This window comes from Lutra lutra, chromosome 13, assembly GCF_902655055.1.
Source record: "Lutra lutra chromosome 13, mLutLut1.2, whole genome shotgun sequence".
NCBI lineage: Eukaryota > Metazoa > Chordata > Mammalia > Carnivora > Mustelidae > Lutra > Lutra lutra.
The window spans coordinates 47,906,206-47,934,150 of record NC_062290.1 but is presented as its reverse complement, the minus strand read 5'-3'; the positions used below and the strand labels follow the sequence as shown (position 1 = coordinate 47,934,150).

General features: G+C 39.8%; 1 protein-coding gene across 8 annotated transcripts in view; it reads right to left on the bottom strand.

Annotated features, from left to right (window-relative positions):
• The window catches only part of LOC125083920 (uncharacterized), a 153,868-nt gene that overhangs the window by 110,382 nt on the left and 15,541 nt on the right, over window positions 1–27,945 (bottom strand). For 6 of the 8 annotated variants that reach the window (XR_007122407.1, XM_047700938.1, XM_047700936.1 and 3 more), the window contains one exon: window positions 10,246–10,328. Coding sequence is in view for 6 of the 8 variants with exons in the window: in XM_047700938.1 (XP_047556894.1) it covers window positions 10,246–10,328 (83 nt within the window). In the remaining 2 variants the exon portion in view is untranslated. Of the gene's footprint in view, window positions 1–5,991; window positions 6,319–10,245; window positions 10,329–25,936; window positions 26,008–27,945 lie in introns of those variants that run through there. The other 2 variants (XR_007122408.1, XM_047700934.1) reach the window with 2 other exon arrangements.

Here is a 27,945-nt window from a genome sequence, read left to right as displayed (position 1 = left end):
CGTAAAACCTTCAGTAAATAATAGCTCTCATGACTTGCTGATTATTACCAACACTTAAGCATTTTATATTTTCTGCCATTCTTCACTCTCAAACATGGGCCTTACTTTTGTAAAGCCTCAAAGTGTGATATGTGTCATACTTGAGAGCACTTGAGCACAGAAGATCTGGGGATGCCTCCCCACAAATATATGTGTCTATGTGTGTGTATACATATGTATATATGTATTTGCATTATAAATGACTAATTTAGCACTGATATGTACTGATTTGTGCTACTATATGACTACTAAATCAAATATGTATATTTAATACGTTAACATATATAGTTTTATATATTTACTTTACTTTATATTTATTTATATGTATATTTTATTATTTGTTATTTATATTTATTTTATATAATTTATTTTATTTATATATTTAACATATATTGAAATATATAATATATATTTAATTTAGTAGTCATATATTTATATTAGAGTATATTTGAAAATGTTATAGCTAGCACATCAACCTAGTGATTTAAAAGATAGTGCTATTGGATAAATTTAATTAAGTTAAAAATAGCAGTATAGGGGTGCCTGGGTGGCTTAGTGGGTTAAAGCCTCTGCCTCCAGCTCAGGTCATGATTTCAGGGTCCTGGAATTGAGCCCCACATCAGGCTCTATACTCAGCAGGGAGCCTACATCCGCCTCTCTGTCTGCCTCTCTGCCTACTTGTGATCTCTCTGTCAAATAAATAAATAAAATATTTTTTTAAAATAGCAGCATATTCACAGAGGCATAACAGCACAGGTGATATGTGACTATAGAAAAATTATGAAGATGGTCCACGAACAACTGAAGTTTGGGAAACCATTAGCTAAAGCAACCAATGACTGTTTTCACAATCTAAGGAATGGGGAAGTAGTGTCACATTTGGAAAGAGCAAATGTCTTACTTTCTAAATTATAAATTATTTCCTTGAGGGGAAATTCAGTCTCCACCAGGTGAATACATTAATATGTGCTCGACAACTGACTGCTGCATCTATTTGAGGACAATTGAAGTTGTGTGTGTGTGTGTGTGTGTGAGAGTTTGTAGTGTGTGTGTGTAACTGCAGGGGTGCTTCTGGGCACGGTGGAGTCAGGGTACAGCAGTGGGGGTGGGAATAACTCTGAACTCACAAGGATAGATGAACCAATCTTCACTCGTTCACTAATTTTACATGTTGAAATCTACAAATAAGTTCCTATGCCATACCTTCCCAAAAAGCATTTGTGCACTTCCTGCTCTTTTTTCTAAAAAAAGATTTTATTTATTTTTTTGACAGAGATCACAAGTACAGAGAGAGAGGGGGAAGCAGGCTCCCTGCTGAGCAGAGAGCCCGATGCAATGCGGGGCTCGATCCCAGGACTCTGGGACCATGACCCGAGTCAAAGGCAGAGGCTTTAACCCACTGAGTTACCCAGGCTCCCCACTCTTCCTGCTCTTTCAAGACAGAAATAATAATGATTTGCATTACTGAGCCCTGTCAATTGTAAAATTTTCCATTGAATATTATAATTATTCATTTTTAAGTCCTTGAAGGTAGAAAATATCTAGTTCTCAAGTTTATTTCTAGAGCCCAGGTCAGTGACTGACACAGTAGAGGTGTTCAGTAAATAGTTGTCAAATGAATGAAGTTATAAATTAATGCTTCAGTCCTAGAGAGCTGGCAGGAGCAGGGCTTTGGGAGAGGAAATAGGAAAGAGAACCTTCAAGACACAAAATCAAGCCATTTATTTCATGGCCTCTTCTGCCTACTAGGTCTAGCAAGGAGACGCCCAGCAGTGATCTCACCTGTAGAACCTGCTGGGCAAGGCCAGCCAGCAAGCGAGGTGGGTCCCACCACTCAGGTGTCAAACACAGTCAACCTGGCTAATAGAGTCCCAGAAGTGCAGTGTGATTGCTCTCTCTCTCTCCATCCAGATCTGCCCTGGTAAACTTGATCTAATTGTCCACCGTGGAATTTGGCCAGTACACTGAGATTATAGTATGTTGAGAAATTTGAACTTTAACCACATATAAATAAAAGCACAGGGATCAGGGCCACTCCCTCTTACTTCTGGGTTTGTTTGTTTTTTTTTTTTTTTCCCCAAAAGAAAACAGTTGCTTAGGAGTCTGTGAATTTTCTTTTTTTTTGTTTATTTTTAAAAGATTTTATTTATTTATTTTAGAGAGAGTGTGTGTATGTGAGCGGGGGGCGGGGGGCAGAGGGAGAAGGAGACGGGGACTCTCCAGCAGACTCCGCACTGAGCACAGAGCCCAGCTCGGGGCTGGATCTCACCACCCTGAGATCATGACCTGAACCAAAATCAAGAGTCAGATGCTTAACTGACAGAGTCACACAGGTGCCCCGGGAGTCTGGGAGTTTTCAGTGAGAGGGAAATATAAGTTTAACTGATTCAATTTTTTAATATAAATTCTTCCAAATGTCTTTAAAATAACGAAAATCTATTGAATACTAATATCTAGAATCTAAATAAAAAGCAGCACCGTTTATTAGTCCTCAAAAAAATCTGTTCGATGCAGAGAAAGATACAAAATAAGTAAGATACAGTCCCTAGAGCTGCCTTTTCAGTCAGATGTCAACTGAAGTAGTTCAAAGCCCTAAGAAAATATTCTCCCTTTTCCCTCAGCAATAGATGCAGAAAGGTTAAGTCTTTCAAGTTTACAGTAGAAGGTCACCATGCACATTATCATATGTCCATGCAGTAGAATTAAACAGATTTTAATGTTCCTTTTTAAGCGAATTTTCCTGGCCAAGAAAAATTATCTCAGACTTATGCTTGTATGGTATTCTCAAGCTTTCTGGGTGCAGCTGGGCAAAGTCCTCTCCATAAACAAACTAGAGGTGGATCAGGGTTTTCTTCATTTTAAAGAATGGTTTACAAGAGGATCCCAACAACTAGACAGTTTCCACAGCATTACACTTGTGTCCACGCTAGCGACAAATCTTCAGGATCACACCCAGTGAAGAGACTCAGTTACATGTGTAAGAGTTATTCTCTTCACCAACGCAGCACTGACTGCCTGTCATTTCTCTTGTTTCCTTTCCTCCAATATAGCCTTCTTTCTTGTATTGGAGGACACCACTTTGCAATACGCCTTCTCATCTCTGTTTTATCTCCTATACCATCAACATCTCTGGTACAGTTGTTTTCTGTTTTCACGGCTATTTCTTGACAGAAAGTTACTTAGTGAGAGAGTGGGAGTGGTATAAAACCACAGGAGTGACTAGAAATGTCATGGCAAGCAAAGCCAAACTTACTGACAGTGAGCAAAGATAGAGAGAATGCTGGATTGAAATCAGAAAACCTAAGGATTGGTGCTGGCACCGAGGATTGCCTGGTGGCCCTGGAATTCGGGGAACCTCATGAGTAGTTCAGTTTCCTCCTTTACCTCAGGAGTATGCTCACGGCCCTGGGTGCTTGACAGAAATGACAGTTCAACTGAAACAGACTGCAGGAGTTTTATGTTGTACTAAATTATAAATTGTACGTCTCTGTATCCCATGATGAAGTGGTGGGTGACGAAGTTAGGAGAAGGAAGCCATGCACCCCAGCTGCCCCCAGCCCTCTGTCTACTCTCACCCGGACTGGACTAATTCAGGGAAATTATGGAATTCGTTCCTCCAGGTACGTGGAATTCATACCTATGAACAATCCTACCATCTTTTGTAGACTCTGTCCAGTTGGATGGCTTCATCAAGCTCTTCTCAAGCCTACTTTATGCTTTATGGTGCTACTGGCCATGATCTCCTTTCAATCTGTAAGCACTGTCCACACCCCGACCTGCAGGCTGGCTGTTTGTGAGCATTGGGACTAGACCAGAACTGAGCAGGGTGATGGCTCTGGTGCTAGACTGGCATGGGTTCAGACACTGGCACTATCATGAAGTAGTTGTGACACCTGAAACTTGTTATTTAATTTCCCCGAGACTCCATTTCCCAATTTGTATAGAGAAAACCCGAATAGCTACACTGCAAATGGGTGGAACAAATTAAAACAAAACAAAACAACAACAAAAAAAAAAAACGGGCTTTATTATAGCTCAAGAGCTAAAAGTAATAGACATCAGAAATATATTTAGAATTATCCAGATATTTGAGTTACAGTCTTTTAAAAATAAAAGAGTTTAAGGAGAGGCAGCTGAGGGGCATCGGGGTGGCTCAGTCAGTTAAGTGCGCCTGACTCTTCAATTTCAGCTCTGGTCATGATCTCAGGGTTGTGAGATTGAGCCCGGTGTCGGGCTCCACACTCAGCAGGGAGTCTGCTTAAGATTCTCTATCCCTCACCCTCTCCTTCTCCTCCCTCCTCCCACTCTGCTCTCTCTAAAACAGATAAATAAATCTTCAAGTAAATAAATAAATAAATAGAAGCCGCTGTGCAAGTAAAAGGAGATACATTTAATGCTTTCTTTGAGCTTATAGCTCTTGGTTAGATGATCAAATCTGCACTGGTACAACAACTAAGCCTAATAAGTACTTAATTATTTTTAAATAATTAAATAAGTACATAATTGAATGAATGAATGAGTCAGTGAATGAATAAATGAATGAATCAATTCCACTAAAGCGGTTTGGAGAAATATGGAATTCCACATACCTCCTCTAGGTGGCGAACTGATACCTCCTACCGTGTGTTGCATTTCCTGTGTCTGCCACAATTGATAGGAAAACTGTACTAGAGAAATCTATAACTTTATGTCTGTCATAGTCTAGAAGTAAGAAACCATTAATGTCTTTTCTGCCAAAGTTATCTCTTTATTTTTACGACTGTATGCTTCTTGTCAAAAGAATTGTTTATAGAAAGTCATTAAGAAATATGATTGTGGGGGCGCCTGGGTGGCTCAGTGGGTTAAAGCCTCTGCCTTCGGCTCAGATCATGATCCCAGAATCCTGGGATCCAGCCCCACATCGGGTTCCCTGCTTGCCAGGGAGCCTGCTTCCCCCTCTCTCTCTGCCTGCCTCTCTGCCTACTTGTGATCTCTCTCTCTGTCAAATAGATAAATAAAATCTTTAAAAAAAAAAAAAAGAAATATGATTGTGTAAGTACTATAAAGAAACAGAGTTGTGCAAGAGCACAACAAGAGTTTTCAGCACTTCTGCAAGCTTGCTGTGAGGACTTTCCATTTCATGGTGTACTCAGCAAAACATTGTTTTGCCCCAAGCTCATTATTATTTTCCTAGGATGTTCATTCTCTTCTTAATATGGGAAGAAATCAAATTCTACTAACAATGACTTCTTCAAAACGAAGCCTCAGCTATATTTTTTTTTCTTCTAGATTCCCCATGACAGTAACAGATAAAATTGAATAAGACCTAAATGCATTATCCTGTCAGTTGACTAGAGAAGAACTATCCAAGGAGATAAATGAATCCAAATTCATTGCTTTAATTTTCCTTCAAGCCAGGATATGAGGTCCCTGGATGATTTAAAGAATGCCCACCAAGCTCCATTTCCCTTTGTATTGACATAGTCTATATTTTCTTATAAAGGAAACATGACTCAAAAATATCTTGGAGTGCCATGAGAGCTGAAGGACAGAGCTAAAATCCATCTAGGAGCACACTAAACAGGAACAACGAGAACTGAAGATGCCTGTCCTGATTCCAAAAGCGAGGGGAGGAGGTGAGTAAAAAGAACAATGACATGTTCTAGCCCAAGAGCTAAAATTAAATGCATGTAAATAATTCTTGTTGAAACTAGAAGCCAGGGTAGATTAGGCAAACCAGGTAGAGAGTCCTTTCTTGCCAAAACATGCCAGGCTAAGAGTCACCTAGCATTGAGACATGGCTACTGACAGAAGTGAGGTTAATACTGGACAGTCATGGGGTATTCTGAACTCGCATAGCAGCCCTTAAACGGCAGTATGTACCTAAAGCCCATAGATTCCATTTTATCCTATCCAGAAAGCTGAATGCCCGTTGTCCAAATACAGGAATCTGAAGGAGAATTTCTAGCGCACATGTAAATATCTCTCTAATACCCATTTCTTAAGCAACCACTCTGGGCCAGGCTCTTGAATAATACAAAGATGAATAAGGCATGGTCCCTGCCCTCAGACATGTACACACATAATTATATGAGATTAATCGAGGGAGAGGGAGAGAAAATAAAAGGGAGCTAAGGCCAGACAGGTACATTGATGCGAGAGTGTGGAAGATCCCATTCCACAGCTGGGTTCGTGGCAACTGGTCGGACCAGAATCCAGACATAACAGTAGTTTCTGCCGAATGTTGAACAGAGCCTATACTGCTGGGTCTCCGAAGCAGCTAAAGCCATGGAAATAGAGCTGGAAAGGGAGGTGTAAACATCTAAAATACCTTTCCAAAGGCATTTTGGGCTAGTTTCATTACGTCCTTCCCAAAGGTATGCAAGAAGCCCAAGGAGTTACTGAAGAAAACACCCCCCATTAAATCAACCTGTTATTCCTAACTTTGTCATGAGCACACAATCCCAAACCTTCCTAACTAAACGAATAAACCAGCTAAATAATCATTAATAGAGGAATATAAATAAACCACAAACTCTCTCATATCACAATTTTAAAGGAATAATGTAGTTCTAGGAGAGAAACATCTCCATACATACAGAAGTAAAAGAAAACAGCCAGGAGGAAAGAATTTGAGCTATAAACTTACCTTGGTATTTGATACAATTTATTTATTTATTTATTTTTAAAGACTTTATTTATTTATTTGACAGAGAGAGATCACAAGTAGATGGAGAGGCAGGCAGAGAGAGAGAGAGAGAGGGAGGCAGGCACCCTGCTGAGCAGAGAGCCCGATGCGGGACTCGATCCCAGGACCCTGAGATCACGACCTGAGCCGAAGGCAGCGGCTTAATCCACTGAGCCACCCAGGCGCCCCAATTTGATACAATTTAAAGACTTTTTCTAAAGGTGAAGTAAAAGCAGAAAATGGCACAAATATGTTAATAAAGTATGAGATACGATGCACTCTTTCCTCATCACTATCACGTTATACCTCCAGAATTATAATGATTCAAATGGATTTTTTTAATTTAAAAATGTTGGGGTGGGGGCGCCTGGGTGGCTCAGTGGGTTAAGCCGCTGCCTTCGGCTCAGGTCATTATCTCAGGGTCCTGGGATCGAGCCCCGAATCGGGCTCTCTGCTCAGCAGGGAGCCTGCTTCCTCCTCTCTCTCTACCTGCCTCTCTGCCTGCTTTTGATCTCTCTCTGTCAAATAAATAAATAAAATCTTAAAAAAAAAATGTTGGGGTGTTTGGATAGTTATCTCACCTACAAAAAACACTGTATCTTGAAGGGCAGTGTGTGAAGATTCTTAATATTTTCCCTAACTATTACTAGGTTGTTTTAGGTCCTTTCTCTGTAGCCAGTTTTGCAAGCTAACACATGTTTAAAGCCTTCAATCCAACTCACCCATGCACACTCTAATTTCAGTTCATAGAGAGAAACATACATTTTGACCCAACTTCTTTTATTAAATTGATATCCTATCCCCCTACCAGCCCAAGGAAGATCAGTTGGCATTTGTCTTGACTCTTCTTTACAAGAAAAAAGAAAAGAAAGGGAGAAGAGGGAAAGGGGGCTCAATAAAAGAAAGGGACCGACCACCCCATCCAATAGCAGGAACTGAAAGTCGCCTGTTAACTGTAGCCCTTCCATTTATGGTAAGTCAACAACCCAGGCCCTGTGGCTTCTGCTTTATTGTGATTGTATAATTTTCTCCCTCAGTGAAAAATTCTCTTTTAGGTAAGTTTTCTACAATGACTCAAGACCCTTGGATGTGATAGCCTTGTCTCCTTCTAAGGAAATTCAGAAATACAAAAAGCTAGAGTCTCACTTCTGTGAGTCAAAATAACCTCTAGAAATGAGGCAGGATGCCACCGAAAGAAAGCCAGTGCAACACACAGAGGATGTGGGGCACAGCCCCATAGCTCAAATTAGCCAGGGACCTTTTACAAAGGCTAATACACAGAGAAGCACCACTGTATGGATGCCAAGGTTCCACAAGTCGAACAGGTGCGTCCACCCTCTCCGGGTGCCACAGCCCAAGCTAGACACACCCAGACTCTCCCACTCACAGGGCCACCAGGGCTGGTCTCAGTTCAAGTGGGTGGAAGCTTACTGCCATGGGGTTACGTGAGAGCTGTGTTGGATGCCAGTCCACATAGGCGTGATTACCCAACAAGGAAAAGAAAGAGGTAAAGCAAATAGATGCACACATGTCTGCACAATTCCTTTGAAAAGGACTTGAAGTACAAAAATGAAGCCTAAGAGCAAATGGTATTAGCTCAATTCGTATGAAATACGCACTGACCCTCTCTAAAACAATTTTCTAATTCCAGCAGAAGTTGTTTCAGTAGTGAACCAGCAAAACCCCGTTTCAGCTGCCCTTAGTAGCACTTACTGGTTTACTGTAAACACATGAGCTAGACTAATAAGCAACAAAAACAACAAAAACAAAACAAAACAAAAACCCTAAAAGAATTTAAAGTAATAATCCTGTAATGATGATAATAATAATTACAGTTACCATTTACCTTTGGTCTCCTGGCTTTTTCCTTACCATTTCCTTTCACCTACACTGGCCAGCTTGGGCCTCCTCTCCAAGTCATCCCCATAGGAAGGCGCCACCCACCCCCACCACCCCCTCTGTCTGCCCAGAACATGCATCCAGGGCCAGAGCTCAGGCCTGCTGACTGGGTCGGTGCCTCCTCTGCCTCAGGTGCATGGGAGCTGGGGAAGGGGCCTTTAAGAAATAATAAAAGGAACAAAACAAGAAAGTCTTCAGGAGTTGCCACCTACTCAGATCCTTGAAGGCTGTATGGTTTTGATGATCCCAATTCACTAGGAATGTCTCCTTGCCAGCCAGCCAGGGCCAAGGCCCAACCCCTGACCTGCTGAGGGCACAGGCCTTCCCAGTCCCCAGGCTGCCACCAGCCCAGAGGCCCTGGTCTTACAAAGGCCCAGGGCTGAGGCTGCAGATATCTGGGGCAGCCACCTCAAGAAGCCCATCCCAGGGGCCAGAATTCCTTTACCAGTATAGATTCACTTTGGGACTACATAAGTAAAGCAGTTGTGGTTTTTGTGTTTTTTACAGTTTTTTTTTTCCCCTAAAAATGATTTGCAGTTGTGTGTGAAGCACTTTGCCCTGATATGTATGTTCTACAATAAAAAACAAATCAAAATTTTTTTTAAAAGCAAGCCGGTTGGCTATAGTTAGCTACATAACTTCATCTTCCTAACAGCCTGATGAGGTAGCTTTCTTATCACCATTTTACACATAATGAAGTTGTATAAATCTAAAATAAATATCTGGGCGCCTGGGTGGCTCAGTAGGTTAAAGCCTCTGCCTTCGGCTCAGGTCATGATCCCAGGGTCCTGGAATGGAGCCCCGCATCAGGCTCTCTGCTCAGCAGGGAGCCTGCTTCCTCCTCTCTCTCTCTCTGCCTACTTGTGATCTCTGTCTGTCAAATAAATAAATAAAATCTTTAAAAAAAATAAAATAAAATAAATATCTTCTCCCAAAATACCCAGCTAGAGTAAAAGAGCCATCATCAACTCCAACTGAATTTTTTTCACTCTACTAAGGGTCAGCAAACTACGACCCTTGCGTCTTATCTGTCCCGCTGTTTTTGCAAATAAAGTTACACTGGCATTCAGAAATTCTCATTCATTTCTGTATTATCTGTGGCAGCGTTGGTGTTGGGACAAGAGTTGAGTAGTCCAGTGAAAGAAACCATATGGGCTCACAGAAGCTAAACAATTTCCTATCGGGCCCTTTAGAGAAAAATTTTGTCAACCTCTACTCTTCAAGGTGCCATTAAGAATTTTTATGGGGCTCCTGGGTGGCTCAGTGCATTAAGCCTCTGCCTTTGGCTCAGGTCATGATCTCAAGGACCTGGGATCGAGCCCCGCATCCGGCTCTCTGCTCAGCAGGGAGCCTGCTTCCCTCTCTCTCTCTCCCTGCTTCTCTGCCTACTTGTGATCTCTCTCCCTCTGTCAAATAAATACATAAAATCTTAAAAAAAAAAAAAGAATTTTTAGAAGGTTGAGTCTAAAGAATATTTTCAGAGAATTAGGAAATTCTAACAAGTGGGAGTTCACCATCATCAATTTCTTTGTGAACAGCTACCCTAGGACATTTTGCCCATGCAGAGAGCTTTCTTCCAGTCCCTAAAAACCCAGGGAAACAGTATTTGTTTTAGAAAATAAGAATTGAATTTCATTGACCCACTCATTTAAGTCCTTCCCAATTCTACCTCTAGCTTCCCCTCGCCTCAGCTTCTCACGGGACAGCTCTTCCAACTGTGTACCTAAGAGAAAAGGAAAGAGAGGAACACAGTGAAAAAGTGTTGCTATTGCTTCATGGAACTTCCATTCTATTTTCAGACCCTGCTCCTATGCCAGGGGGGAAATTTGAAGGAAACATGACAAATACCAGGGTTTACCTCATTTAGGCTTGTCAGATTGATGCAAGCCTGAGGGGGTAAATTTATAGACTAGAATAATATAATTTTAATATGGAAGTCACATCAGATAATAGCCATTTGAGATGATTCAGTTTATCAAAAACAAGAACAACAACAAAAACAAAAAATAAAAAACAAGAACCCAGCAAAGCCAGGTGACTGACTTCTCCCAGGGTAGCAAGAGAGAAGAGGCTTCTCATCCATTCTACCACACATTCAGCAGGATCTGGTTTAAGGCCACAACTGTATCCTATTCCGTATATCCATTAATTTCATGTCCTTTCTCAAGGCCACATCTTTGGTGGAAAGAGTACCTTTGGGAAATCAAGCCAGTTCAGGTTCAAACCCTCTTTTGATCCCTTACTCCTTATGCAAACTTAGGAAAGCCAGTAAACTAGTGGAAGCCCCTGTTTTATAGAAATAAAATATAGTTAATTGTTCCCTGAGTGGGAAGAAGAGAAAATGAGACATTCAGTGCCAAACAAGGTGCCTAGCACATTGCAGGCACTTTCTCAATACATGGCAAACACAACTGTTGGTCTCAAGAGACAAGCAAAACTGCATCACTTCAGTCTTTTACTGGGCCAAGGTCAGTAGGTATTAGCAGTGAAACAAAGAAACATCTCACGGTTCAGGGCAAGATGATAACCTGCTGGCCACATATTACAGAAGTATTTCCACTCTGAGGGAAATTTAGAGTTTTCACCTGAGAAAGCGAAATGTTAATTTTCTAATCAAGTCTTGTACCAGTTGCATATAATTGTTATTATATGTTATGATTTATGGACAGCCTTGTTTTTAATTATGAGGTTTTTATTGGAGAGACAGGTTTCGGGGTGAGTTTGCCATCTGACTTGCCAGCACTTGTTAAAAGTTTTTATAGTGTGACTCATTTACGTGTGTGTGTGTGTGTGTGTGTGTGCGTGTGTGTGTGTTTAGGAGTGCTATTATTAAATTTTGCTGGCATATAGTGAAAAATTTGTGATTCAAATTTGTCCATATATTTACCTCCCCACCACCTACTCTATCCTTTCACATACCTCATCCCTCCCCCATCTATCAAAGCTAGCTTCAGATGATTCTCAAGGTTGCCTACAGATAAGATCACTTGGAATGGTCCTTGCCCAATTCTCTTTAGCTCTCTGTGCATGTGAAACAGAAGAAAACCCTGCTCAAAAGTGAAAATCTTTCATGTAGTATGGTGCATGGAAAAACTAGAGGAAATCAGTAAGTCAGTGTAAAAGCATGAATGCTCAACATTTTTAATTTATTTTAAAGATTTTTAATTCACTTATTTGAGAGAGAGAACGTGAGAGAGAGAGAGAGAGAGCATGATCAAGGGGTAGGAGCAGAGGGAGAAGCAGACTCCCCCCTGAGCAGGGAGTCTGATGGGGGGGGGGGACTCCATCCCAGGACCCCACGATCATGACCTGAGCTGAAGGTAGATGACACTTAACAGAATGACCCACCCAGGTGCCCCTTAATGTTTTTGATTTTGTGGAAAGAGCACCTGCAGGAAAAATCACCTTCACATTGAAGTCAGCGAGATCAGTCTAGATCAGTGTAGATTAGTGCTTTAGATCAGTACAGGTAACTGTAGATCAGTGCTATAAATTGCCTACAAAGGAAAAGAGAGAGAACATGAGTACACAAAGCCCACAGAAGAATAAAGATATTTCCATAAGTAGAAAAATGAAAACAAAATGGAATGGATAGCATTGATTTCACTCCATGGTGATTCAATAATACCAACAGGTAAACTTTTGTTAGATGTGTGCATGTGTACTAGGAAGCCAAAATATGAAGCCTGGCACAGGCCATTGTGGAAAGACACAGGTGATAACATTTTGCACATGCAGGAGCTTTCTTTTGTACTGTTACTGACTTTAAGTTTCCAACTGTTCTGTTAATTAAAAGTATGAAAGATTAGGAGAAATAAAGGGAAGGAGTGAAAGAGAGAGGGTAGGGAGGAAAGAATTGGAAAAATAAGAGAAAGAAAAAGTGTCCAGGGTTAGCTGTCACAGTTCGACAGAACTGCAAACACTTGGAGCCCATGTCCAGCAGTAATAACTCGGTTCCAGCCACCCTGAATCACTTCTGGAAGTGAGTCCTACAGACTTGTGTTATATATTGCTGAATAACAGATTAATCCTTCCAACTCAATCTGCAAGTGAATAGCTTAACATGCCTCCAGTCAATACTCTGGAGTTGGCTTCACTGGGTCTTCTGCTTCATGGTCTCCCACAAGGCTGCAGATAAGATGTCCATCAAAGCTGGGTCTCATCTGAAGGCTGGCCTAGGGAAGGATCTGTGTCCCAATTAACCACACAAAATTGTTGGCAGGATTCATTTCCTTGAGGGATGTTGAACTGAGGGCTTCAGTTCCCTATAGTGCTTGGGTCCCCCTTCCTATGGCAGCCTGCTTCCTCAAAATCAGTGTGAGAGAGAGACAGAGAGAGACAAAGAGAGAGAGACCTCTAGCAAGACAGAAGTCACAATCTTTTGCAAACCAAGCAGGGAAGTGACACCTCCCCTAGGTTGCCGTATTCTATTGGTTAGAAAACAGTTTCTCAAGTGGGATTACACAAGACATGAATACTCGAAGGTGGAGTAATCAGGGGCTGTCTAAGAGGTTGTCTACCACAACTTGGCAATCTACTCTCCTTTTCTTTGCTAACTTTTTCCTGTTTCATCTCTATTCAGATTACCACAACATTCCAAAATAGTCAGGTCTAAATAGACAAAAGTTTACTTTTAGGTCTAAGTTTGCATTTCTCAGAAGAGTTAGTAGTATAGTAGAAGCAGTGGTTTGATAAGAAGGTATGAGCACCAGCCCCAGTTCTGGAAATTTACTGGTGACAAGAGTTAATCCATGAGCCTGATTTTCTCATCTTTGAAATGGGGATAATTATGTTTTCTGTATTTACCTCACATAACTATTATGACGACCAAGAAATATCATGTGTAGTAGTGCTTTCCAAAACGCAGTAACATAGCACTGGAGGTACTTCTGATGACTGTAAGTGGTAAATGGACTACAGGTGGAACTTTTTAAAGTGCATTAGAAAAATATAACTTGCACAACAAAACCACAATTTTCATAGCTAATGTCGCTCAAATGAGACTTAAATGAAGTTGGAAAAAAGGTGAGCCAATCTGAAGAAAACTATTAAGAAAGTAAAGACAGATGGTCTGAGAATAGGGTAAACGTTATGATAGTGATATATAAATGATTGCATAAAATATAAAATGCTCCACAAAGGCAACCAATCCTGTTCATTGACTCATGCTCCATGACTCTGGTTTAAGAAGGAAACTAGATAAATTCTTTGCTATCAACAGAGCAAACCTAAGTACAATGGTGAAAGAGATGACCATTTGAAAATCCAATCCTAGGGGCACCTGGGTGGCTCAGTGGGTTAAAGCCTCTGCCTTCAGCTCAGGTCATGATCCCGGGGTCCTGGGATCGAGCCCCACATCAGGTTCTCTGCTTGGTGGGGAGCCTACTTCCCCCTCTCTTTGCCTGACTCTCTGCCTACTTGTGATCTCTGTCAAATAAATAAATAAAATCTTAAAAAAAAAAAAGAAAATCCAATCCTAAAAGTTTTGCCCACAAAGTGTCCTTCCCCTATTACTTCTTTTTCTTTGTCTCATTTATCACTTTATCATTTAAAGTGTCCCCACAGAGTGCCTTGAACATATTAATCAAGCTATGAAAGTTTACTGACTTGGTTTTATTTTATTTATTTATTTATTTATTTTTATTTAAACTGTAGTTAGTTGACATACAGTTCAATATTGGTTTCAGGAGTAGAGTTCAGTGGTTCATCATTTACATATAACACCCAGTGCTTTTCTGAACAAGTGCCCTCCTTAATACCCATCACCCATCTATCCCATCCCCCACCCACCTTCTTCCATCAATCCTCAGTTTGTTCTCCATAGTTAAGAGTCATGATTTGTTTCTCCCCACTCTCTTTTCCCCTTCCCAAAATGTTCATCATTTTGTTTCTTAAACTCCACATGTGAGTGAAATCATATGGTATTTATCTTTCTCTGATTGATTTACTTCACTTAGTATAATATACTAAGTATATTATATATTATATTAATAAGTATATTATAATAATATACTAAGTATATTATACTTAGTATAATATACTAAGTATATAGTATAATACATTTATTTCACTTAATTTTATATAATCTAGCTCCACCTACATCATCATTGCAAATGGCATGATCTCTTTCTTGTTGATGGCTGAGTAGTATTCCTTTGTGTATATGTATATATGTGTGTGTATGTATATATAATATACATATACTGTATCTTCTTTATCTACTCATAATTTGATGGCATTTAGGCTCTATTATTAATAAAACACTTATATCATTTGTTCTCTGATGCCCTTTCTTTCCTAGCAATATATTGATAATAATTTGAATTTATTAGGGGCTTACTGTGTGCTAAAATATACATATACTATTTCAAGGAATACTTCTCCTATGAGGAAGGTTGTGTTATCATACCTTACAAACAAGGAAATTGAAGTCTAAAGATAAATTATTTGACCAAAATCACTAGATTTCTAAACTAGAAATCACTAGAAAGTAACACTTTTACATTTCAGCATTGCAGTTTTTTCTCTGGAATGTAGGAAAATATATCGATACCAGATCATTCGAAACAAGGTCAGAGAGTGAGTCACTTTTTGCCAAATACTACTGACCCAAACTCTCACCCCACTCATTCCCAGGGGCAGAGGAGCAAAGAGAAAGACAAGGTTCAGACCCTGCGTAGGGCTCTTCCAAGGCAGAGATGTCACACTCACCACCCCCTGAATGGCCTCCCAACCAAGGAAAGTCTACAAGCAAAGAAGTGCATTACCGATGGACTGTTTGACTTCAAAGTCTCTCTTCAAAAGAAGACATCTCACTTTTGCTTTTTTCAGAATGACATGTAAATTTTGGCTGAAACCAGATATTCCAAGTGATAAGGATAACTGAAATGTGTTTCATTCTTTTTCAAAAAGAGCTTTGAGCTTTATATCTTTAGAGCTAGAAAAATAGACTTAAAAAAAACTTATTTTGAAAAAACTGATTGCTAAAGCTGTAGCTCACTAACCAGGAAGTGGAATTCAAGAAATTGCAGAAGGTAGAATGGTCCCATGTAGGAAATATTACTTTCTATACTCAGATTATCTTCTATCCATTTTGTAACACAAAACAAGTTATTGCTCAGTTGAATCATGGAATATTAATATATTATATAATGCTTTTATATTGATTATGTTTTGCTAACTCTTTAATTTGTTTTGAAACTTTCATTTCAACACTCCCTAGGTTTATAACCACATCAAATACAATTTGAGCCTAGAGTGTCAAAGTTAAAATTCAAAAGCTGCCGTCATAATGATACTAAATTTTGGCTTATGATACTCTTTTCTAAACTTTCATTTCAACTATGCTTTGGTTTATAACCTAACCAGTTTTTCAGCACTGAATTATGAGTATGCATTTAGTATGGGAACAGCAAAATTAAAAATCTAAACCTAAGGGTGCCTGGGTGGCTCAGTCAGTTAAGGGTCTCCTTTCTGCATTTGGCTCAGGTCATGATCCCAGGGTCCTGGGATCCAGTCCCACTTCGGGCTCCCTGCTCAGCGGGGCACCTGCTTCTCCCTCTCCTTCTGCCTGCAGCTTCCCCTGCTTGTGCACTCTCTCTCTCACTCTCTCTCTATATATATGTGTGTGTCAAACAAATAAATAAAATCTTTTTAAAAAGTCTAAACCTGGGGTGCTTGGGTGGTTCAGTGGATTAAAGCCTCTGCCTTTGGCTCAGGTCGTGATCCCAGGGTCCTGGGATCAAGCCCCACATCAGGCTCTCTGCTCAGCAGGGAGCCTGCTTCCTCCTCTCTCTGCCTGCCTCTTTGCCTACTTGGGATCTCTGTCTGTCAAATAAATAAAATCTTTAAAATAAATAAATAAATCTTTAAAAAATAAAAATAAAAAATAAAAAAAATTTAAACCTAACGTGCCTTATTTTGGTACCAAAGTCTACTTCTTGAAACAATTATTTTAACTGTGCCAAGGTTTCTCTGAGATGAACAATCACTTTGAAATCAGTTTATGGTTATTGAGGAAATGGTTTTATTATTGATTCATTCATATAACACAAATTATTTTAGAATTCTTCTTGTAATGTGGGTATTGATTTTTCATAATCCAGACCTTGTATGTTTGATCATGTAATATAAATATATGAAGCACTCTTTTAGCAAGAAACAATAAATGTTGGAGAGGATGTGGAGAAAGGGGAACCCTCTTACACTGTTGGTAGGAATGCAAGTTGATGCAGCCTCTTTGGAAAACATTGTGGAGAATCTTCAAAAAATTAAAAATAGAGATACCCTATGACCTGGCAATTGCACTACTGGGTATTTACCTCAAAGATACAGATGTAGTGAAAAGAAGAGCCATATGTACCCCAATGTTCAGAGCAGCAATGTCCACAATAGCCAAAATGCGGCAAGAACCAAGATGCCATTCAACAGATGAATGGATAAAGAAGATGTGTTCCATATATACAATGAAATATTACTTAGCCATCAGAAAGGATGAATACCCAACTTTTGCATCAACATGGGTGGGACTGGAGGAGATTATGCTGAGTGAAATAAGTCAAGCAGAGAGAATCAATTATCATATGGTTTCACTTACTTGTGGAACATAGGAATAACATGGAGGACATTAGGAGAAGGAAGGTGAATTGAGGGAAAGCAGAGGGGAAGACGAACCATGAGAGACTGTGAACTCTGAGGAATAAACTGAGGGTTTTGGAGGGGGGATGGGTGAGCCTGGTGGTGGGTATTAAGGAGTGCACGTATTACATGGAGCACCAGGTGTTGTATATAAACAATGAATCTTGGAACACTGCATCAAAAACGAATGATGTATTTTATGGGGACTAACATAACACAATAAAAAAAACAAAACATGAAGCACTCTTTTAAGTGCTATGCCTATAATGTGATTGACTTTACAACATAAACTGTTGCCCCTGCTGTAATATAAGAGCCAGAAGACAGGTGTCTTTTACTGTTTTGTCACTGATGTATCTTAAGTGTCTAGAAGAGTGCCTGGTACATAACAGATGTTCAATAAATATTTGTTGAATAGCTACTAGGTGAATGGAAAAATCAACACAGTTTGTACATAGAAAAAAACAACCATGAAAAAAATTCTTCATTCAGAAAGGGTGTTATTTTTAGGTGATTTTCTGATAATATTGTTCTGCTCATTTTTCTCTCATTTTGGTAAGAATGAATAAAGAGAGAGAAATTTTAGAAGAAATTCTTATCAGGAACATCATGTAGTAAATGCTTTCTCCTATTTGGTGTTTTTTTTTTTCCATTTAGTTCTCTGAATTTTTTTCAGTAGATTATTCTAAGTTTGAATTTTAATTATGTTTATATCTTGGAAACTGGTCCTTATATATAAGTAATCAAAGAAAATGTTGAACATGCAATTTTTTAAATAGAACAGGATTAACAGTGAGAAGGTTGATGAAAAATGTCTTCAGAATGAGCAAGTTTAGAGACAGAAGAGGTGAAACCAACATATATTATCAAATATTTTTGGTAAAATATTTTCAGAATTAGTTGAAAAGTAAACTAACCTTCTATGTTAAACTTTGTGCCAGAAATTTTCATTTCTTCATTTAGTAGTATAAATTAATCCATATTAGGAATATGCACTCCTCTCTGAGCTACAGACCCATCTTTCTAACATTAAATATTTCCGTCTGGATATGTCACCATATCTCAAGTTCAAGCTCTCTGAACCTGAACCCATGATCTTCACCTCAAACTGCATTCTCATCCAGTGTTCCCTATTTTGGTAACCATAAACACCAACCTCTCTGGTTGTACAAACCTGCCTAAAACATTCTTCCTCATCTGTTATCTCAAGTTACTTGCTGAACTCTGTTGAAATTATTTCTTAAATATATCTTAAAGAATCCTCCTTCTTTCCATCTTAGGTACAAATACTTTAGTCCAAACTACCATAATCTATCCTCTGAGCTACTGGTCCACCAGTATCCACTCTAGTTTCTCCTCTAAACCATTCTCCAAAGCACGTGCAAAATGTTTTTTTTTCTTAATTTAACTGAAAATCTGATCATATCACTTCTCTGCTCAAACCCATCTCTCTTAAGATCTATTTATTTGAATGAGAGAGAGAGAGAGAACGTGTGCACGTACATCCACATAGCCAGTGGGGGAGGGGCAGAGGGAGAGCAAGAGAGAGAATCCTCAAGCAGACTTCCCACTGAGCACAGAGCCAGATGAGGGGCTCAATCCCAGGACCCCGAGATCATAACCTGAACTGAAATCGAGAGTTAGCTGCTTAACTGACTGAGCCATCCAGGTGCCCCAGCCTTCTTTTTTGTAAGATAAAGATAAAAATGCTTCAAATGGCCTCTTCAGCCCTCCAAGATTTTGCAGTGTTTGTGTCTCCAACTACAGCCAGCCCTATTCTCCTCCTCCATCCCTATGTCCAACCATAATTCCTTCAGTATGCACAGGCTTTGTCATACCTCAGAGGTTGCCACATGGAGTTCCTTCAACCTGGAATGTTCCTCCTTGCAACTACTGCCCCATACCTTTGATTACTTAATACCAACATAACCCTGCTGATTTCAACACCCTTGATCTCTTTGACCACCAGACCTTCATTACGCATTCAAGTAGCACCCAGGACTGTTATTTCATGGAGGTTACCTAATCTTTTGTAATTAATAGTTTCTGACTTGCTCATCACTCGTACCAAGCAGATAGTATCTGATATTTAGTAAAGGTTCAATATCCAATTTTTAGGACTCGAAATCCAATATCCAATTTTTAGTGGATAAGTAAATATTTTACTAGTTAATAATTCAAGATTTTATTTTAGGACTGTTACTCAAAACATGGATGAACTAAATGTAGATTAAGAATATATTTCTAGGGGCACCTGGGTGGCTCAGTGGGTTAAAGCCTCTGCCTTCGGCTCAGGTCATGGTCTCAGGGTCCTGGGATTGAGCCCCGCGTCGGGCTCTCTGCTCACGGGGAGCCTGCTTCCTCCTCTCTCTCTGCCTGCCTCTCTGACTACTTATAATCTCTATCAAATAAATAAATAAAATCTTTTAAAAAAAAAAGAATATATTTCTAGGGCACCTGGGTGGCTCAGTGGGTTAAAGCTGCTGCCTTCAGCTCAGGTCATGATCTCAGGATTCTGGGATCGAGCCCCGCATGGGGCTCTCTGCTCAGCGGGGAGCCTGCTTCCTCCTCTCTCTCTCTCCTCTCTCTCTCTCTCTCTCTGTCTGCCTACCTCTCTGCCTACTTGTGATCTCTGTCAAATAAATAAATAAAATCTTCAAAAAAAAAAAAAAGAATATATTTCTAAGGGCTCCTGGGAGGCTCAGTGGGTTAAGCCACACCAGGTCATGATCCCGGAGTCCTGGGATCGTGTCCCCTATCGGGCTTCCCCTGCTCTGGAAGGAACCTGCTTCTCCCTCTCCCTCTGCCTCTCCCCCTGCTTGTGCTCTCTCTCTCTCTCTATGTCAAATAAATAAATAAAATCTTTTTTAAAATTTTTTTAAAAGAATGTATTTTTAGGAGGATATAAACGTGTTGGTGTTATTTACATCACATACATGGCATATGTGATCAGAAATATATGAGAGGACGGCTTCACCAGAAGCAAGAAAGTTAAGAACAGCAAGAAAAAACGGTTCATCAGGATCCAAAGCTGCACAGAAGAAAATGCAAGAGATGAGGTATGGGATTATTGGGTCTAAAAACAAGAAAGCCATTGGTTACCTTGGCAATTAGTTACTTGATTTTATGTAAAATTGGTTACTAATTCTGTGTGAAAGCCAGCTCACTGAAGGTTGAGGAGTGAATGAAAATAGAGATAACATTCCTCTTCCAAGGATCTTAACATCTGATTATGCAGTTTCTTGTACCATGCAGAAGTTAATTTTTGATTGGGTATGTGCTGTATGATTGGATCTACACAAAAGCAGCAATTTCAGATGAGAGAAAAAAATTAAGTTCCAATTCACAATGACTCATAAAGATGAAAGCTTGAATGCAGGACTAGATCCATAGCATATCAGATTACCAAATCTTCAACCCAATTGATTCTGCTGAGATAGGTGTATAGGTGTTTGTGTGTGTGTGTGTACATGTCTTTTTTTTCCTTAACAAAGACTCCTAAAATTAAAAAAAAGTTCCCCCCAAATCACTACATTTTATAGAATGCAGGAGCCCCAGAAAAATATATATACTTTATCAGAAATGTGTCAATTATCTCTAATAAAAGAGTACTCAACATAGGGACACCAGGGTGGCTCAGTCAGTTGAGCAGCTGACTCTTGATTTCAGTTTAGGTCATGATCTTGGGGACCTGGGATCAAGCCCCATATCTGGCTCTGTTCTCAGTGAGGAGTCTGCCTAAGGATTCTCTTTCTCCTTCTCCCTCTGCTCCTACCCTCTCAACTCATGTGCACACATGCTCTCTCTTTCTCTCAAATAAATAAATAAATCTTTTTTTAAAAAAGATTATTCAACACAGTTCAGAAGTAATAAATTTCTGAGGGAAAAAAGCAAATTGTGTAACTTATGCTAAATAACAATCTTCAAAAGAAAATTAAGATAAAGTAAAATTTTCAATTTGTTGATCTTTTCAGCATATTTTCTTTTTTTAAGATTTTATTTTATTTGAGAGAGAGAGAGCATGAGGGGAGGGGAGGGGCAAAGGGAGAGGGAAAAGCCAACTCCCTGCTGAACAAGGAGCCCCACACGGGGATGGATCCCAGGACCCCAGATCATGACCTGAGCCAAAGGCAGATGCTTAACTGACTGAGCTGTCCAGGTACCCCTCAGCATATTTTCAAGACATTAAGCTCCCAGAGTCTCTCTCTACTTTAAGAAAATGTTTTCCACTAACTCAACCTCTCTCCCCCCTCTCAGTATTCCACTTACAATAGTAAGATTTGTGAGATGCACTTGATCCTAATATTAAGGCTAGACCTCCAAAATAAAAAAGAGAGAAGTCTGGGTACACAACTTAGTTTCACAAATAATTACGGACTCCTATATCACTGTGTTGTTCAACATACCTAACTTTAACATAAAGTCACATCAGTAGTAGGTAATATCTGGATACTGATACTGTCCCCCTTGGCATGCGATGGCCTACTGAGTTCTCTTCAACCTGAGAAGGCTCCTTCATCACGAAATTTCTGGCAAACAAGAACTGTACATTACTGGTATTATAAGGTACATAAGCGGGGCGCCTGGGTGGCTCAGGGGTTGAAGCCTCTGCCTTCAGCTCAGGTCATGATCCCAGTGTCCTGGGATCAAGCCCGGAATGGGGCTCTCTGCTCAGCAGGGAGCCTGCTTCCTCCTCTCTCTGCCTGCCTCTCTGCCTGCTTGTGATCTCTGACTGTCAGATAAATAAATAAAATCTTAAAAAAAAATAAGGTACACAAGCCAAGATTGGTCTAATGTTTTAAAGTGGGGTCTCTGCCATGATTAAACAGTAAAGGAAAACTTTATTCAAGGACAATCTTCAATGAGAAGATAAAATTTAATAAAATGAGAAAAAAATTTTTTATGCCTGAACTGAGTTCCATATACTTCTATGAGTATCCCTGAAGAAGTTCAAACTAGCCTAGTACACACGAAGTCTGAACATTCAGTTGGGGGTGTGTGGAAGGGAGATAGACAAATCATAGAAGCAGAAGATTTCTGATTTTATAATGAAATCATCCCTTTGATCTCATCTCCCTCTATCCATGTGTCATTTTTTTGTAAAGTCTTTTACTTATTTGTCGGAGAGAGAGGGTGAGAGCGAGAAAGACCTCACAAGCAGGGGGAGTGGCAGGCAGAGGGAGAAGCAGGCTTCCCTCTCTGAGCAAGGAGCCCCATGTGGGACTCGATTCCAGGATGCTGGGATCATGACCTGAGCAGAAGGTAGACGCTTAACCGACTGAGCCACCCAGGCATCCCATCCATGTGTTATTTAAATCAGTGATTTTTCTAAGGGATCCACCCTATGGAGTATTTTGGATATTCTTAGTGGCATTTTTGGTTGTAACAAATGACTTGGGGGCCCTCTGGACTCAAAGTTAGGCCCAAAGGCCCACACCATTGAACTTTCAGTAATTCCCTGGACATTCATGTAGGTGAAAAATGTGTGTAAATATTCTGAGCTAAGAAGCTAAAGTTATGTTTTATATGTGAACATAAGGGCCTTGAAATATAATGGCCTCCTGAGTAGCACTAAGGTCCTCAGCATTGATGATGTACTTTTTCAATACCATTGTCTCAGGAAACAAACTGAGAGTTGCTAGAGGGGCGGGGGTGAGAGGGATGGGGTGGCTGGGTGATGGACATTGGGAAGTGTATGTGCTATGGAGAGTGCTGTGAAATGTGTAAGACTGATGAATCACAGACCTGTACCCCTGAAACAAATAATACATTATATGTTAATTTAAAAATTAAAAAATAAAAATAAAAATAAATGAATACCATTCTCCACTAAAAAGAATCGATGCTCCTTGGAGAAATGGTTGGTTCTATACATAGCACATGAAATGTACAAGATAAAACTTGAATACATTGTCATACCAAAAATCAAGGATTCTGTCAAAGATTACTGGAGTCACATTAAAAAGACTCAGGAATTGACTTGCAGAGGCTCTTACTGGCCAAAGATGGGCCTTGAGCATCAACAGGAATGATAATTATAGTGGATGAAAACACATCAATTATGTTCAAATTCATAAGTTGACAATAATTCAAAAATCATTCGTCACCTTTGAAAGACACTGGAAGCTCAAATCATTAGTTTTAAAACCTATAAATAAATTTGAAAATAAAGTACTTACCCTGTCTTTCTTATATACACCCGAGGGCAAACAAGTAGATAGCAAAGGAAGCTTTCTCTTTATAGAAGCTTTCCCTTTATCTTTAAAGATATAAACATATCTTTAAAAAATAAATAAAATATAAAAGAGACACAAGAAGACTGCTATCAATATCAACAAATTTCAATATGTTGACATTATTTTCATCTTTATTCAAATAAATTATTAATAAAAACGATATGTGTAAAAATTTGGAAAGACTCCATTATAGATGGAACTGTGCCCCCCCCTGAAATTCCTACTTGAATCTTTAGCCTTCAGTATCTCAGAATGCTACTATATTTGAAGATAAGGCATGTAGAGAAGTGATTAAGTTAAAATGAGGCTGTTGGAGTGGGTCCCAATCAAATCTGACTACTGTCCTTATGAGAAGAGAGAATTTGGATACATAGGGAGATTACCAGGGACTTCCATGCACACAGGATGGCTATGTGAAGCAGCAGCAGGAATGAGACCCCTGCAAACCAAGGAGAGAGACCTCAGGAGGTGAGGTCTGTGAGAAAATAAATTTCTATTACTTAAGCCAATTAATCTGTGGTATTGTTTTATGGCAGCCTTGAAAAACTAATACAGATGCTAAAATATCCATTCAATTAAACTTAAATAAATATGGGAGGGGTGCCTGGGTGGCTCAGTTGGTTGAGTGTCTGCCTTCAGCTCAGGTTGTGACCTTGCGTCCTGGGATCGAGTTCTCCCTGGGGCTCCCTGCTGAACAGGGAGTCTGCTTCTCCCTCTCCCTCTGTCCCCCTTCCCTGCTCATGCACTCTCTCTTTCTCAAATAAATAAATAAAATCTTTTCTTAAAAAAGGAAAAAAAGAAAGAAATATGGGAATACAGAAAGTGATATACTATGAATCTTGAAGCATAAATCTCAACTGAGGAAATGGAAAAGAATCAAGCCTCCTGATGGGAGGTGGGTCATATGTAGTTTGAAAAAGTCCCCCAAATTATTTTGAATTACATTCTCTCCCTACATAGAAATCTTGGCTCCAATCATATGCAAAATTATGTCCCCATTTCTTTTGGTCACTCAACTGATGTGTACTCACACTTCCATAGTGAGTTCATATGTAGTTTTACCAGCTATAGAATATGAACATTATCACTGGGAATTTGTATAATTTATAATATTGAAACTGATTCTACTCCTTCCCTTCTTTTTTTAAAAAAGATTTATTTATTTATTTATTTATTTATTTATTTATTTGTCAGAGAGAGAGAGAGAGGGAGGGAGGGAGGGAGGGAGGGAGGGCATGAACAAAGGGAGCAGCACACAGAGAAGCAAGCTCCCCACTGAGGAAGGAGCCTGATGTGAGACTCTATCACAGGACCCTGAAATCATGACCTGAGACGAGGGCAGAAGCTTAACTGACTGAGCCACCCAGACATCTCTCTACTCATTCCCTTCTATATACCTCCAAAATTCTATGCCAATTTACCACTTACTTTTTCTCTTTTCTCACTTAAAAATTAAATGGCATAGCTGTGACAATTCTAAGTTTCAGCTGCCCAATATGTTCCCATCCACTTCATCTCTTAAATGTGTTTAAAGCATTAACAATAGGTTGTGTTTCCTCCTAGAGACAGCTGGGTTTCAGGGAGAGGCAAATGTTTCATTATCTCACCCTATTGTCCAAGACAAATGTGCTATTGTATTATATGTGAAATGTCATCTTTGAAGTCTATTAAGGGTGTGCTGTGAGGTGAACCATCTGGAAAACACAATGTAGGCTGGAAAATAATTATAAGCCAGTTCACTGTACTTTGTTTTTCAGTAGGCCTACCATGACAGCTGCTAAAAACACTATGTAGTGTTAAGGGTAGAGGCTCTGAAGCCACACAGGTTAGACCCTATCTCCATCGATGCTTAACCAGTATGTAAGTTACTGAATTTCTTTGATCCTTTGGTCTTGTCTGTAAAATTGAGAAACTGATACATTTTGCACAGGAGTTTTATGAGACTTAAATGAAATAATACTTGCAAATCACTTGGAACAGAGTAGACATTAAGTGTATGTCTCCTCTCTTCTTTTAAATATAGAGAATATTTCATGTTCTTTACATAGAGAATATTATATAATCCAGTAATATTTGGAAATCAGATTGAGCAGTCCATTGTAAAGAAGTCCATTGAGTCTCCATGTGGTTCTTTGGATTTCCGGAGAGAAAAGGGGTTTGAAAGATCAAGTGTGAATTTTCTTAGGAATTCTAAGTCTGGAGTGGGTTAGGACCACCGAGACACGCTTACTAGGAAGGCGCTGTCCGTGGTGCTAGTAAGCGCGCATATCGCTGGCAGCATTTCCCCTGCCCAAAATTCTTTTCCAGTCAACTTACTTAGTGAAGCTCACATATGGGCCTCGTGGAAGATTCTCAGTCATTTGGCTAATTGGCTTTTTCCCTCAGTCACTTGGCTAATTGGCTTTTCTTTATCAACTCCAAATAATTTTCATTTTTCAGACACTTGGGCCATGCTTACCACTTAAGAAGGTGGCTCAAAAATTGGCTCCAGCTGACTTTGTTAGTTTCAGAGAAATCCAAAGCTCAAATCTAGAACACAGGAAACAATTTCTGATGCATTATTTAGAGACTCTTCATCTGGTAACTCCTCTAAGAAACCCTTTGCATCTCCATCTTGATTTAAGTTCCCCTCTTCTTACTCCCTATAGATACATCCTCAGTAATGTTACTGCATTAAGTTGAAACTCTCTACTTATTAGTTTGGGTGCCACTAATGAAACTTTCTTAAAAGCCAGCACCCATATCTTAATTCAATTGTGTACTCCTAGATTATAGGACATATTGAGCTAAATTTTGTTGAACTAATTACTGGATCCATTAGAAGACCCCAACAATACTCCTTTATTTTTTAAATTATTTTTATCAACATATAATGTGTTATTTGCCCCCGGGGTACAGGACTGTGAATCACCAGGCTTACACATTTCACAGCACTCACCATAGCACATACCCTCCCCAATGTCCATAGCCCAGCCATCCTATCCCAACCCCCCCCAGCAACCCTCAGTTTGTTTTGTGAGATTAAGAGTCTCTTATGGTTTGTCTCCCTCCTGATCCCATCTTGTTTCATTTTTTCCTTCCACACCCCCCCACAACCTCCCACCCTGCCTCTCAAATTCCTCATATCAGAGAGATCATGTGATAATTGTCTTTCTCTGATTGACTTATTTCACTCAGCATAATACCCTGTACTTCCATCCATGTCACGGCAAATGGCAAGATTTCATTTCTTTTGATGGCTGCATAGTATTCCATTGTATATATACACACCACATTTTCTTTATCCATTCATCTATTAATGGAAATCTAGGTTCTTTCCATAGTTTGGCTATTGTGGACATTGCTGCTATAAACATTCAGGTGCACGTGCCCCTTCAGATCACTACACTTGTATCTTTAGGGTAAATACCCAGTAGTGCCATTGCTGGATTGTAGGGTAGCTCTGTTTTCAATTTTTTGAGGAACATCCATGTTGTTTTCCAGAGTGGCTGTACCAGCTTGCATTCCCACCAACAGTGTAGGAGGGTTCCCCTTTCTCCACAACCTCACCATCATCTGTCATTTCCAGACTTTTTAATTTTAGTCATTCTGACTGGTGTGAGGTGGTATCTCATTGTGGTTTTGATTTGTATTTCCCTGATGCTGAGTGATAACAACACTCCTTTAAAAGGCAACCTGCCTTGTTACGTTTGGCCAAGCACTAAATTTCAGGGTAGCTAGGTTGTTCTGATTAAGATACTCTGGACTGAGTCTATTCGTTACCACACCCACCACTATCAGTCTGATGGCTCAAACCCTCAGAGTGACTGCCAAAGAAACAATGCCATCCATTTCAAAACTCTGGCTTCCCACTGTCCATATTTCCTCTCCCTTCTTCCATTCTACACACACACCTGTAATACCCAATATACCATCAATGGGGACTGACCCCAAATACTGGTCAAAAACAGCTCATCTGGGGCACCTGGGTGGCTCAGTGGGTTAAGCCGCTGCCTTCTGCTCAGGTCATGATCAGCAGGGAGCCTGCTCCCCCACCCCCGCCCTGCCCTCTCTGCCTGCCTCTCTGACTGCTTGTGATCTGTGTCTGTCAAATAAATAAATAAAATCTTTAAAAAAAAAAAAAAAAAACAGCTCATCTATGCTTTTCAACCAGAAGTAGACTTCTATTCCTCTGGCCAGACCAAGGAACAGAGCCACCATCAACAAATAAAAGGACTTTTCTTTTTCAGATAAGAGTGGAGGTTCAAATAAGAGGGAAAGAGAGAGAAATTAAGAAACTGAAAACTAAGAAATGAGAGTAGGGTAAGAGGAAAAAATGGTTATTAATGCTGCCTCCTTCCCTTCCCTATCCAGGTGGATTTAAACTGTGTCTCAGTCAGTAGATCTTCATCCCTAACCACCACTTCTATGGGCTCCCCTATCTTTGAAGAGCGCTTCCTTATTCTTCAATGGATTGGGAAGGGGGAG